Raw genomic sequence first — 14,604 nt, 5'->3', positions numbered from 1 at the left:
GTTTTAACATTGTAAATCGGACCATTAGTCGCTGAGATATCGACATTAGAAAATGGTGGGTTGTTTGGGTGAGACTTAGAAAACTTCAATTTTCGTGTTTCTTTTTGTTTAAGCTGCTGTATCTCAGCAACCAGAGGCCCAATCTTCAATGTCTCTTAGACAATTTTATAGCAAATTTTCTAAACTTTTCAAAAAAAATATTTTTAGGAATGGTCACTCTTGGTTACTATTTTTAAAAATCGAAAAACTGCAAATATTTCGCTAAAATCAAACTTTCGGTGGCTATATCTTGAAACCAGAACCTTTTATCAAAAAATCTGTAAAGTTCTTTGCGATTGGAAATTCAATTTTACATTAAAATATTACATCAGATTTGTTTTTGCATAAAATTTCGATTTTATCCAAAAATCACTATTTTTTCAAAATTCATTACTTGGCGGCAGATTTTTTGACCATGTTTCTCTATGGCTCAAAAGTTGCGGATTTTTGTCCCCTAAGACATATCAAAAAATCTCGAAAATCAGAAAATACGTATTTTGGGAAATTGAGTTTTTGTGAAAAAAATGTTAATTAAAAAATCGGCAAATTTTTTTCTTCCGTGTACCTATTTTTTCCTCAATAGTCCTCAACAATACCTAAAACTTTCCCGAAGACTTGGTGTCTTTGATTGATTGATCAGAAAATTCATTCAAAAGTTACAGCTATTCGAATATTTACGTACCATTTTTGTATGGACAGCTGCCAAAATTGTATGGAGACTTGTATGGGTGAACCAAAGACACAGAAAAGCTTCTTTGGTCATAGGGAAGGCCCCCACAAAGTTTGAGCTAAATAAAAAAATACAAATAAAATCCATTTCCGGTTTTGGTAGAGCATTGCTCCTATGCGATTTATTTGCATGTATAGAATGTAGATCTAAAAATACATGGAAACAACTCAATTTGTAAGAAGCGGCCGCGTGGTCCCGTTTGGTTGGTTGCACACACACAGCACAATTTCCAAGGGGATAATGTAAGAAGAAGAATCACAATTTCGCATAACCAATTTTAAGATTCTTCAGGAGAACACCGATATTTGATTTTTGAAGTAAACAAAAAAAAAGCTTTGGCTTTGGACAAGATGCCGGTTAATTGAACCTTTTTATGAGCGGTTCACTATTTTTTGTCTCTCAAACTGTTTTTAAGTTAATAAAATAAGTTTGTTGCGAAATTATCGTTGCTAAATTTGTGTTCACCAATATCAGTTTCTTGAATTTGTTTATCTTTTACTCTTTGGTCTGACAGGGGGATCGGCAACCACACCCTGTTTTGGTCTGATAGCTTTATGCTGGATTTTGGTCTGGACCAAGCGAGGGATAGAACACAGCCCCCTCTTGAAAATTTGCTCAAAATTTATTTGGCAATGTTGCCAGTTTTTCGAAAACATAATTTTTGTTTTCGAAAACATAAAAAAAATGGAAAAAGCCAACTAAATTTCAGATGAAAATTTAAATTTTCAACAAAATAAAATGATTTGAGAATTTTTCAATTTTCCAGTAAAGTAAGGTTAAGTCCAGTTTGAGATGATACACTACCTTCCCTTTACCAAGCAATCAAATCCACATGGGAAAAGATCACCAGTTGTGTTGGTCCGAGCAGTATTTACAGTGTTTAGTTTTAAATGTTTTACCAAAAGTTATAAGTTATTTTGTTGATAAAAGTTTCAATTTTTCAGCAATAATTCCTTGCTCCCCCTAATTTCTATAAAATCTATACTTTACAAAAATGAGATATTTTGATTTAGAGAACAAACCCAATTTAACCAAAACTAAAAATGTAAAAAAATCACTCATGCGTTTGCAGAATTAATACATTGGAACAAATCATGTTAAACTTGCGAACTGTGCTATTCTTCATAAAATTTTCAGATAACACGTTTGTTTAGTTTTGAACAAGAAAGAACTAATTGAAGTTCAAAAAAGTTTTCTGAACTGCTGTAAAAAAAAAATCAAAAATCAGATTTTCCCTGAAAAAGAAATATAAACTAAGTTATTATTCAAAAATGCTTCAAAATCAATTCCATCTGCAATGATAAAAAAACTAACAAAAACATCATTTAGAATTATCACTTCAGGACATTTCAAACCACAGAAAATCAATAGTTGACAATCTAATTATTCCACGACAAACTATCAATTTAACCTTTCGTGGTTCAATCCCATCATAAATTTCAACCGCCCTGCTTAATGTAACAACCTTCAAAGGTCTAAAATTAACCAACGCACTATTTATGTACACCTCCCCCTATGACGTTCCAACTCGTAGCATAACATAACGAGTTGATTGACTGTGGTTTCAATTAATTAATTTTGCTATCGATAGCAATGCAGATGACATACACCAGTGCGACTAGAGTTTCGAATGACGCTTTGATTGGATTCGATCTAATTTTGTGTTGACAGAAAAAACGATAAAATTTGAAGCCCTTTAAAAAATGCAAATTTTTAACCGGCAAAGTCATCCTTCAACAAGCAAAAACAAATTGATCCCGGAACAAACAGAACAAACCTGGCAGTGCTTGAAATTGATTCCTGGCAGATATTTTCCGTTACTGCGTCGAAGAAACGTGATAGCACGAGCCATTATCCGATCTGGCTTCCTATTCGCCCTGGCTCCACTACTGCAAGCTGCAATAAATTTGATTCGAATTTTCCTCGGAAATGCGTTCCGGAAAGTGCATTGAAGAACGCTTACTGAGAACAGCAGCAGTTTGGCATTTGGCATCACGTTTCTAGGGAACACCTCAGCAAAAGTTGTAATCTCCACCTTCATATACAAATTTCACCTTTCGATTTCTCCAAACTTCCAGTGGCGGTGGTGATAGCGTTCTTCCTGTGCTGGGCGCCCTTCCACGCGCAGCGCCTGTTCGCGGTCTACGGCAACGATCAGAACGGCCAAGAAGCAATACAAATCGCGTTCGAAATCCTGACGTACATTTCCGGCATCCTGTACTACATCTCGACCTGCATCAACCCGGTGCTGTACAACATCATGAGCCACAAGTTCCGGGAGGCGTTCAAGGTGAGTACGAAGATCGAAGGGAGGGGGAAGGGTTGCCAGCTTTAATAATTTTATTTTTGATTACGTGATTTCTTCTTTTTCGCACCTCTCTGAAACTCAATCGTTGCTGGAACGGCTTATAAAAATTCAGTATCGATTCTTGTTGCTTCTCATTCCTGGGTGCTAGTTACTCAAGTTCCAAGCCACCAATGCTTTATTGCTCATTTCCTGTACTCCAATTCTGATTTCTTTATCCCTCATCCCTTATTTCCCATTAAGCATTAATTCCTCCATTTTTGTTATTTTTTATTGCCTTATTAACACTTATTTTTTTCATTTCTTATTTTCAGCTTTAATTTAGTTTCAATACTCATTTCTTTTTTTTATGTTTTCACTTCTCATTCTTTTATTTCTCATTTTAATTTTTCTCATTTTAATTTCTCATTTTTCATTTATCATTTTAATATCTCATTTTTCATTTATCATTTTAATCTCTCATCTTTTTTTTTAGCAAACTAATATCGCATTTTTATTTTCAATTTTCAAAATTTATTTCTCACTTTTACGTTTTCATTAATTTAATTATTTTTCTCATTTTTTATATCTCATTTCAAATTTTATATTTTTAATATCTCATTTTCAATTTCTCATTTTTATATCTCATTTTTAAATCTCATTTTAAAATTTTCAATTCAATTTATTATTTTTTATTTTCGCATGATATTATTTTCAAATTTTATACCTCATTTTTAGTTTCTCACTTTTAATTTCTTACTTTTAATTTCTCATTTTTAATTTCTCACTTTTAATTTCTCACTTTTAATTTCTCACTTTTGATTTCTTAATTTTAATTTCTCACTTTTAATATCTAACTTTTAATTTCTCACTTTTAATTTCTCACTTTAAATTGCTCACTTTTGATTTCTTACTTTTAATTTCTCACTTTTTATTTCTCACTTTGAATTTTTCGTTTTATTTTTTTCATTTCTCATTTTAAGTTTCTGACTTTAAATTTCTCATTTAAATTTCTCACTTTTAATTTCTCACTTTTAATTTCTCACTTTTAATTTCTCACTTTTAATTGCTCACTTTTAATTTCTCACTTTTAATCTCTCTCTTTTAATTTTTCACTTTTAATTTCTTACTTTTAATTTCTCACTTTTAATTTCTCACTTTTTATTTCTCAATTTTAATTTCTCACTTTTAATATCTTACTTTTAATTTCTCGCTTTTAATTTCTTACTTTTAATTTCTTACTTTTTATTTCTCGCTTTTAATTTCTCACTTTTAATTTCTTACTTTTAATTTCTCACTTTTAATCTCTCTCTTTTAATTTCTCACTTTTAATTTCTTACTTTTAATTTGTCACTTTTAACTTCTTACTTTTAATTTCTCACTATTAATTTCTCATTTTTAATTTCTCACTTTTGATTTTTTACTTTTAATTTCTCATTTTTAATTTCTCACTTTTAATTTCTCACTTTTAATATCTAACTTTTAATTTCTCACTTTTAATTTCTCATTTTTGATTTCTTACTTTTAATTTCTCACTTTTTATTTCTCACTTTAAATTTTTCGTTTTATTTTTTTCATTTCTTATTCTTCTTTTCTGCATTTTTATTTTTCGTTTCTCTTTTTTCATTTCAATTCTCACTTTTAATTTTTCATTTCTTAGTATGCATTTATAATTTTGAATTTTTATTTTAAATTTTTTTTTCAGTTTTCAATTTCTCTTTTCTAAATTCAAACTTCTAATTTTTAATTTCTAATTTCAAATTTCTAATTTTAAATTTCTTTTTTTTAATTTCTAATTTTAAATTTCTTATTTTTAATTTCTAATTTTAAATTTCTAATTTTAAATTTCTAATTTTAAATTTCTAATTTCCAACCAAATTTCTAATTTTAAAATTTCTAATTTTAAATTTCAAATTTTAAATTTCTCACTTTTAATTTCCAACTTTTGATTTCTCACTTTTAATTTCTCACTTTTAATTTCTTACTTTTAATTTCTCACTTTTAATTGCTCACTTTTAATTTCTCACTTCTAAATTCTCACTTTTAATTTCTCACTTTCATTCCCTCTCTTCAAACTTTTAATTTCTCACTTTTAATTTTTTACTTTAATTTCTCACTTTTAATTACTCACTTTTTATTTTTCACTTTTAATTTCTCAATTTAAATTTCTTACTTTAAATTTCTCACCTTTAATTTCTCACTTTTAATTTCTCACTTTTAATTTCTTACTTTTAATTTCTCACTTTTAATTTCTCAATTTTAATTTCTCACTTTTAATTTCTCGCTTTTAATTTCTCACATTTAATTTCTAACTTTTAATTTCTCACTTTTTATTCTCACTTTTAACCCTCTACTGCCCAATTTTTTTTTCGAAGTTTTTTATTTTTCCCGTGTTCAGGAGGTCATTTTGAGCAACTTTTGTTCTACGAAAAGCTTTACTTCTCTTGTTTTATTTTTTTCTTGTTTCATTTTTAGTATTTTAATTTGCATTTATCTTGTTTAGTTTCTGTTTGTTTTTGGTAGTATTTGGCCTGCTCTACCACCTCCTAGCATTACGTTTTGCCTATCTATTTTTCATGTTTTTACAGTGACTTTTCAATTTTTGCTTGTTTTTCACATTTTCTGCTGTAAAATGGAACCATTATCATTTAAATTGTAAATAAATGCGTAGAGGCATAGTCTGGGACACTAGAAAAATTACTGCATACTTCTTTTTACTTAAAATATAGGATATGTTAGTAAAAAACACAGCCAAAGTTGACCCCTAAAAAAATACATTTTTAAAAACATTGGCACTTCCAACCCTAAAATTTTCCAAAATTTTAAAAGTTCTTCTTTCAAATGCTCTTTGAAGATCAAAAATTGCTTGAAAAATGAGTTTTTGGCGATTTTTAAAATCGAAGCCCGTCCAGAGGCGGGGTTGGGTTGTAGAGGATTGATTTTTCATTTTATTTTTTTCATTTCTTATTCTTCTTTTCTGCATTTTTATTTTTCGTTTCTCTTTTTTCATTTCATTTCTCACTTTAAATTTTTCATTTCTTTTTATGCATTTGTAATTTTGAATTTTTATTTTAAATTTCTCTTTTATAATTTTCAATTTATTTTTTCTAATTTTAAATTTCTAATTTTAAATTTCTAATTTCAATCAAATTTCTAATTTTAAATTTCTAATCTTAAATTTCTACACTTGAATTTCTTGTTTTAAATTTCCAATTTTAAATTTGTAATTTTATGTTTCTAATTTTAAATTTCTTATTTTAAATTTCTAATATTAAATTTTCGATTTAAAATTTCTAGTTCGTTTTATTTTTTTCATTTCTCATTTTAAGTTTCTGACTTTAAATTTCTCATTTAAATTTCTCACTTTTAATTTCTCACTTTTAATTTCTCACTTTTAATTGCTCACTTTTAATTTCTCACTTTTAATCTCTCTCTTTTAATTTTTCACTTTTAATTTCTTACTTTTAATTTCTCACTTTTAATTTCTCACTTTTATTTCTCAATTTTAATTTCTCACTTTTAATATCTTACTTTTAATTTCTCGCTTTTAATTTCTTACTTTTAATTTCTTACTTTTTATTTCTCGCTTTTAATTTCTCACTTTTAATTTCTTACTTTTAATTTCTCACTTTTAATCTCTCTTTAATTTCTCACTTTTAATTTCTTACTTTTAATTTGTCACTTTTAACTTCTTACTTTTAATTTCTCACTATCAATTTCTCATTTTAATTTCTCACTTTTGATTTCTTACTTTTAATTTCTCATTTTTAATTTCTCACTTTTAATTTCTCACTTTTAATATCTAACTTTTAATTTCTCACTTTTAATTTCTCATTTTTGATTTCTTACTTTTAATTTCTCACTTTTAATTTCTCACTTTAAATTTTTCGTTTTATTTTTTCATTTCTTATTCTTCTTTTCTGCATTTTTATTTTTCGTTTCTCTTTTTTCATTTCAATTCTCACTTTTAATTTTTCATTTCTTAGTATGCATTTATAATTTTGAATTTTTATTTTAAATTTTTTTTTCAGTTTTCAATTTCTCTTTTCTAAATTCAAACTTCTAATTTTTAATTTCTAATTTCAAATTTCTAATTTTAAATTTCTTTTTTTTAATTTCTAATTTTAAATTTCTTATTTTTAATTTCCAATTTTAAATTTGTAATTTTATGTTTCTAATTTTAAATTTCTTATTTTAAATTTCTAATATTAAATTTTCGATTTAAAATTTCTAGTTCGTTTTATTTTTTTCATTTCTCATTTTAAGTTTCTGACTTTAAATTTCTCATTTAAATTTCTCACTTTTAATTTCTCACTTTTAATTTCTCACTTTTAATTGCTCACTTTTAATTTCTCACTTTTAATCTCTCTCTTTTAATTTTTCACTTTTAATTTCTTACTTTTAATTTCTCACTTTTAATTTCTCACTTTTTATTTCTCAATTTTAATTTCTCACTTTTAATATCTTACTTTTAATTTCTCGCTTTTAATTTCTTACTTTTAATTTCTTACTTTTTATTTCTCGCTTTTAATTTCTCACTTTTAATTTCTTACTTTTAATTTCTCACTTTTAATCTCTCTCTTTTAATTTCTCACTTTTAATTTCTTACTTTTAATTTGTCACTTTTAACTTCTTACTTTTAATTTCTCACTTTTAATTTCTCACTTTTAATTTCTTACTTTTAATTTCTCACTTTTAATTGCTCACTTTTAATTACTCACTTCTAAATTCTCACTTTTAATTTCTCACTTTCATTCCCTCTCTTCAAACTTTTAATTTCTCACTTTTAATTTTTTACTTTTAATTTCTCACTTTTAATTACTCACTTTTTATTTTTCACTTTTAATTTCTCAATTTAAATTTCTTACTTTAAATTTCTCACCTTTAATTTCTCACTTTTAATTTCTCACTTTTAATTTCTTACTTTTAATTTCTCACTTTTAATTTCTCAATTTTAATTTCTCACTTTTAATTTCTCGCTTTTAATTTCTCACATTTAATTTCTAACTTTTAATTTCTCACTTTTTATTCTCACTTTTAACCCTCTACTGCCCAATTTTTTTTTCGAAGTTTTTTATTTTTCCCGTGTTCAGGAGGTCATTTTGAGCAACTTTTGTTCTACGAAAAGCTTTACTTCTCTTGTTTTATTTTTTTCTTGTTTCATTTTTAGTATTTTAATTTGCATTTATCTTGTTTAGTTTCTGTTTGTTTTTGGTAGTATTTGGCCTGCTCTACCACCTCCTAGCATTACGTTTTGCCTATCTATTTTTCATGTTTTTACAGTGACTTTTTCAATTTTTTGCTTGTTTTTCACATTTTCTGCTGTAAAATGGAACCATTATCATTTAAATTGTAAATAAATGCGTAGAGGCATAGTCTGGGACACTAGAAAAATTACTGCATACTTCTTTTTACTTAAAATATAGGATATGTTAGTAAAAAACACAGCCAAAGTTGACCCCTAAAAAAATACATTTTTAAAAACATTGGCACTTCCAACCCTAAAATTTTCCAAAATTTTAAAAGTTCTTCTTTCAAATGCTCTTTGAAGATCAAAAATTGCTTGAAAAATGAGTTTTTGGCGATTTTTAAAATCGAAGCCCGTCCAGAGGCGGGGTTGGGTTGTAGAGGATTGATTTTTCATTTTATTTTTTTCATTTCTTATTCTTCTTTTCTGCATTTTTATTTTTCGTTTCTCTTTTTTCATTTCATTTCTCACTTTAAATTTTTCATTTCTTTTTATGCATTTGTAATTTTGAATTTTTATTTTAAATTTCTCTTTTATAATTTTCAATTTATTTTTTCTAATTTTAAATTTCTAATTTTAAATTTCTAATTTCCAATCAAATTTCTAATTTTAAATTTCTAATCTTAAATTTCTACACTTGAATTTCTTGTTTTAAATTTCCAATTTTAAATTTGTAATTTTATGTTTCTAATTTTAAATTTCTTATTTTAAATTTCTAATATTAAATTTTCGATTTAAAATTTCTAGTTCGTTTTATTTTTTTCATTTCTCATTTTAAGTTTCTGACTTTAAATTTCTCATTTAAATTTCTCACTTTTAATTTCTCACTTTTAATTTCTCACTTTTAATTGCTCACTTTTAATTTCTCACTTTTAATCTCTCTCTTTTAATTTTTCACTTTTAATTTCTTACTTTTAATTTCTCACTTTTAATTTCTCACTTTTTATTTCTCAATTTTAATTTCTCACTTTTAATATCTTACTTTTAATTTCTCGCTTTTAATTTCTTACTTTTAATTTCTTACTTTTTATTTCTCGCTTTTAATTTCTCACTTTTAATTTCTTACTTTTAATTTCTCACTTTTAATCTCTCTCTTTTAATTTCTCACTTTTAATTTCTTACTTTTAATTTGTCACTTTTAACTTCTTACTTTTAATTTCTCACTATCAATTTCTCATTTTTAATTTCTCACTTTTGATTTCTTACTTTTAATTTCTCATTTTTAATTTCTCACTTTTAATTTCTCACTTTTAATATCTAACTTTTAATTTCTCACTTTTAATTTCTCATTTTTGATTTCTTACTTTTAATTTCTCACTTTTAATTTCTCACTTTAAATTTTTCGTTTTATTTTTTTCATTTCTTATTCTTCTTTTCTGCATTTTTATTTTTCGTTTCTCTTTTTTCATTTCAATTCTCACTTTTAATTTTTCATTTCTTAGTATGCATTTATAATTTTGAATTTTTATTTTAAATTTTTTTTTCAGTTTTCAATTTCTCTTTTCTAAATTCAAACTTCTAATTTTAATTTCTAATTTCAAATTTCTAATTTTAAATTTCTTTTTTTTAATTTCTAATTTTAAATTTCTTATTTTTAATTTCCAATTTTAAATTTGTAATTTTATGTTTCTAATTTTAAATTTCTTATTTTAAATTTCTAATATTAAATTTTCGATTTAAAATTTCTAGTTCGTTTTATTTTTTTCATTTCTCATTGTAAGTTTCTGACTTTAAATTTCTCATTTAAATTTCTCACTTTTAATTTCTCACTTTTAATTTCTCACTTTTAATTGCTCACTTTTAATTTCTCACTTTTAATCTCTCTCTGTTAAATTTTTCACTTTTAATTTCTTACTTTTAATTTCTCACTTTTAATTTCTCACTTTTTATTTCTCAATTTTAATTTCTCACTTTTAATATCTTACTTTTAATTTCTCGCTTTTAATTTCTTACTTTTAATTTCTTACTTTTTATTTCTCGCTTTTAATTTCTCACTTTTAATTTCTTACTTTTAATTTCTCACTTTTAATCTCTCTCTTTTAATTTCTCACTTTTAATTTCTTACTTTTAATTTGTCACTTTTAACTTCTTACTTTTAATTTCTCACTTTTAATTTCTCACTTTTAATTTCTTACTTTTAATTTCTCACTTTTAATTGCTCACTTTTAATTACTCACTTCTAAATTCTCACTTTTAATTTCTCACTTTCATTCCCTCTCTTCAAACTTTTAATTTCTCACTTTTAATTTTTTACTTTTAATTTCTCACTTTTAATTACTCACTTTTTATTTTTCACTTTTAATTTCTCAATTTAAATTTCTTACTTTAAATTTCTCACCTTTAATTTCTCACTTTTAATTTCTCACTTTTAATTTCTTACTTTTAATTTCTCACTTTTAATTTCTCAATTTTAATTTCTCACTTTTAATTTCTCGCTTTTAATTTCTCACATTTAATTTCTAACTTTTAATTTCTCACTTTTATTCTCACTTTTAACCCTCTACTGCCCAATTTTTTTTTGTTTTTTATTTTTCCCGTGTTCAGGAGGTCATTTTGAGCAACTTTGTTCTACGAAAAGCTTTACTTCTCTTGTTTTATTTTTTTTCTTGTTTCATTTTTAGTATTTTAATTTGCATTTATCTTGTTTAGTTTCTGTTTGTTTTTGGTAGTATTTGGCCTGCTCTACCACCTCCTAGCATTACGTTTTGCCTATCTATTTTTCATGTTTTTACAGTGACTTTTTCAATTTTTTGCTTGTTTTTCACATTTTCTGCTGTAAAATGGAACCATTATCATTTAAATTGTAAATAAATGCGTAGAGGCATAGTCTGGGACACCAGAAAAATTACTGCATACTTCTTTTTACTTAAAATATAGGATATGTAAAGGATAGGATAGTAAAAAACACAGCCAAAGTTGACCCCTAAAAAATTACATTTTTAAAAACATTGGCAAAGTAACATAAAACAGGTCAAACTTCCAACCCTAAAATTTTCCAAAATTTTAAAAATTCTTCTTTCCAATGCTTTTTGAAGATCAAAAATTGCTTGAAAAATGGATTTTTGGCGATTTTTTAAATCGAAGCCCGTCTAGAGGCGGAGTTGGGTTGCAGAGGGTTGATTTTTCATTTGATTTTTTTCATTTCTTATTCTTCTTTTCTGCATTTTTATTTTTCGTTTCTCTTTTATCATTTCATTTCTCACTTAAAATTTTTCATTTCTTATTGTGCATTTATAATTTTGAATTTTTATTTTAAATTTCTCTTTTATAATTTTCGATTTATTTTTTCTAATTTCAAATTTCTCATTTTAAATTTCTAATTTTAAATTTCTAATTTCCAATCAAAATTCTTATTTTAAATTTCTAAACTTAAATTTCTACTCTTAAATTTCTTGTTTTAAATTTCTAATTTTAAATTTGTAATTTTCTAATTTTAAATTTGTAATTTATTTTAAATTTCTAATATTAAATTTTCAATTTTAAATTTCTAATTACTTTTTTTTTCATTTCTTATCTTAAATTTTTAAATTTATATTTCTAATATTTCATTTCTGATTTTATTTAAACATTTTATTTCCTATTTCATATTTTCAATTTCTTATTTGGTACTATTATTTGTTTTAAAAAAGCAACCTACATTTTTATTTTTTTATGTTAGTTTCACATTTTGAATTTCTCACTTCGATTTCTGATTTTTTTATTTCTCACTTATCATTTTTCATTCCTCATTCTTTATTTCTACTTTTTTATTTTTCATTTCTCATTTTGAATTTATCATTTTTCATTTCTTTTTTTTTTCATTTCTAATTTAAATTTAGCATTTTTTCTTTCATTTTTTGTTTTTTTTAGTCTTACCGAATACATTATTTTTTTTATTTTCATTTCATATTATTTAAACGTTCATATTTATAAAACGTTTAAACTTACAGGCTGAACATTTCTGATTTTCATATTTCAATTTGCGTTTCTTGTTTTCCATTTCTCATTTCATTTAAGTGTTTCATTTTTCATTTCTCATTTTTCACTTTTCTTTTCTCTTTTTAAATATATATATTTTTTTTAACAGATATCTCACGAGGGAGATGTGAAACTTTTTGTGATGAAGGTTCCTGCAACGCTACTCATTTCTTCTCCTTCGCTGAACTGAATATTAAATCCTTAATCTGACGAGGATCAAATAATCCTGTTCGGGATCCAAATATCACTAACAAGCTTAGAAAAAAAAACAATAACCTCCTTCCGGGAAGTCTTGATAAAATTAGAAACAAAAAAACCATTTCATTGCTCACTGAACCACAATCGCTTCGTCGAACTCATAATTGAAACGATTCAGCCACGTGCTCAAATTGAACCAAAATAGTACCTTTCTCTTTTCTTCCTCTCTCGCTCCCACTCTCACAATTCGTCAACTGAATCTTTCCGCTCGCATGAAGGTGTTTTTAAATCAGGTTTAGATTACTGAATGTTTTAATCTTTTTCGCTTTTTGTTCTTTAACACTCCAAATTAAAATTCGCCAACCGAAACAGCTTCTTCGCGGAATTGGAAGAACAAAATTAATGTTACAATTTCATTTTCTTCTTCTTCTTTTCCTTTTTCTCTTGTTTCTTTCTTTTTTTCATGGGCGACCACCTTCTGTCTGTCTCTGCGCCGTCTGGCCCAGGACACCCTCGCGAATTATCTGTACCGGCACCATCGCCGTTCTGGCCACGACCTACTAAGACAGCGTTCGTTTTCTAGGAATGTCTCGTTGCGCTCAAATTCCAATAACTCGCACTCGGTGGCCACGTGCTCGTCCGTGGCGGTGGCCGTTGGCAACGAGCTAACCACCGGGCCCGATCCGGTGTCGAGTGATTCCACGGCCGGGACGGAACAGCCCTTCCGCTATCTGGAAACGTCCGACCTGGCCCGGCTAAAGCGTCCGCTGGTGGTCACGTTCCGGAAAATTCCAACCCATCCGAAGCCATCGCAGCAGGCCGGCACGTGTTGTAACTCCCTAGCCACAATCCACAAACAACTGGACAACGTTCCGGCCAACGCTTGCTGCCCAACTTCCGGTCCAAAAGCCAAACACAACGCCCCCGGCAGCACTCGTAAATGGACCAAACTGGTCGGTCGAACGCGTTGGACCGAGAAGCAGCAGCAGCAGCACCACCAAACCGAAAACAGTCAATATTTGCAGGATTTTAGTTCCGTCCTGGTGCCATCGACGATGACGATGAGCTGCTCCTGGCAACGCAGCCAACAGGACGAATACCAAATGTGCACGAAGACCACCACCACAAATCAACTGCGCTCGACCGGAGCGAGTCCACCACTTTTGCAGCAGCATCAAAATCATTATCAAATGCAGCATCCATGTCGATACGATTACTATCCCCAGCTGCGGAACAATACGACTCCCTAGAAGGGGAAAAAGTCCGGGGAGGAAAGGGATGAAACAAAAAGAAACGCACACGCATACTTCTAAAAGCTCACTTCAAAAAAGTCGACGAACGAAAGCTCATACAGAATGGAAAGCACAGGATACTGGGGAAAGCTCATGCTCTCGCACAAAGTTTTACAAACGGAAAATTACCACAGTTTACTGCTCGTTGTTCACTGTTGTTAGAAGGAAACAAGGGTAACGGGACCGTTTGTTGGAGTGAAAATTACACAAAAAAATACAACTTTTGAAATGCACAACTAAAGTTTCAACAATTTAGGAAAAATCTCTCTAAAAAAAATAGAATGATTTACTCAAAGCTGGTTTAACAAAACTTAACACTTTGTTAGTTTAGTAAGTCATGTAAATTCAAATTTTTGCGCTAGAAAAAAACAAGAAATCATCAGCAAAACCTTTCAGTTACAATTAATAACAATTTTGTTAAATTTAAAATATTTTTGTTAGATGTTTGATAAAGTGCACCGTTTTTAAATTTCGTCTACCTTAAAAGTTCAAAAACTGTATAAAATTTACTTTTTAACCTATTAAAGTCTTGCTCAAGCTTCAAAATCGTTGATTTTTTAAGAATGTAGCTTTTTCTACCCAAAAAAGTAAATATCCTATGTTTCAAATTTATCGCAGTTTTAGTGGAAAAAGTTGATTTGTAATCGTTTTCGTCATTTTCACGTTTTGAGCGTCGAACAACTCGATTTTTATTTCCAAAAAAAAACATATCTCGAGATCGTACGGGTAGACACCCCCCTCGACTCTGACCAAAGTCGAGGGGGGGACAAAAAAATAAAAAAGTATGCAAATTGAAATTACGAGCAATGGTTTCAATATTTTAATGAAAAAAGTGTTTAAAAATGCATTATACACC

The 14,604-nt window shown here is 27.4% G+C and overlaps 1 protein-coding gene across 3 annotated transcripts in view; it reads left to right on the top strand.

Annotated features, from left to right (window-relative positions):
• Positions 1-14,604, top strand: part of LOC6048863 (pyrokinin-1 receptor) — a 39,267-nt gene extending 24,663 nt beyond the window's left edge. Inside the window, exons 6-7 of one of the 3 annotated variants that reach the window (XM_038249291.1) lie at positions 2,848-3,059; positions 12,963-14,604. In XM_038249291.1, the coding sequence (XP_038105219.1) occupies positions 2,848-3,059; positions 12,963-13,706 (956 nt within the window). In that variant the 3' untranslated portion in view covers positions 13,707-14,604. The remainder of the gene's footprint in view (positions 1-2,847; positions 3,060-12,962) is intronic. The other 2 variants (XM_038249292.1, XM_038249293.1) reach the window with 2 other exon arrangements.

Source organism: Culex quinquefasciatus, chromosome 1, assembly GCF_015732765.1.
Source record: "Culex quinquefasciatus strain JHB chromosome 1, VPISU_Cqui_1.0_pri_paternal, whole genome shotgun sequence".
Classification (NCBI taxonomy): Eukaryota; Metazoa; Arthropoda; class Insecta; order Diptera; family Culicidae; genus Culex; species Culex quinquefasciatus.
The sequence above is the reverse complement of the archived record's forward strand: the minus strand, read 5'-3'. Positions and strand labels throughout refer to the sequence as shown.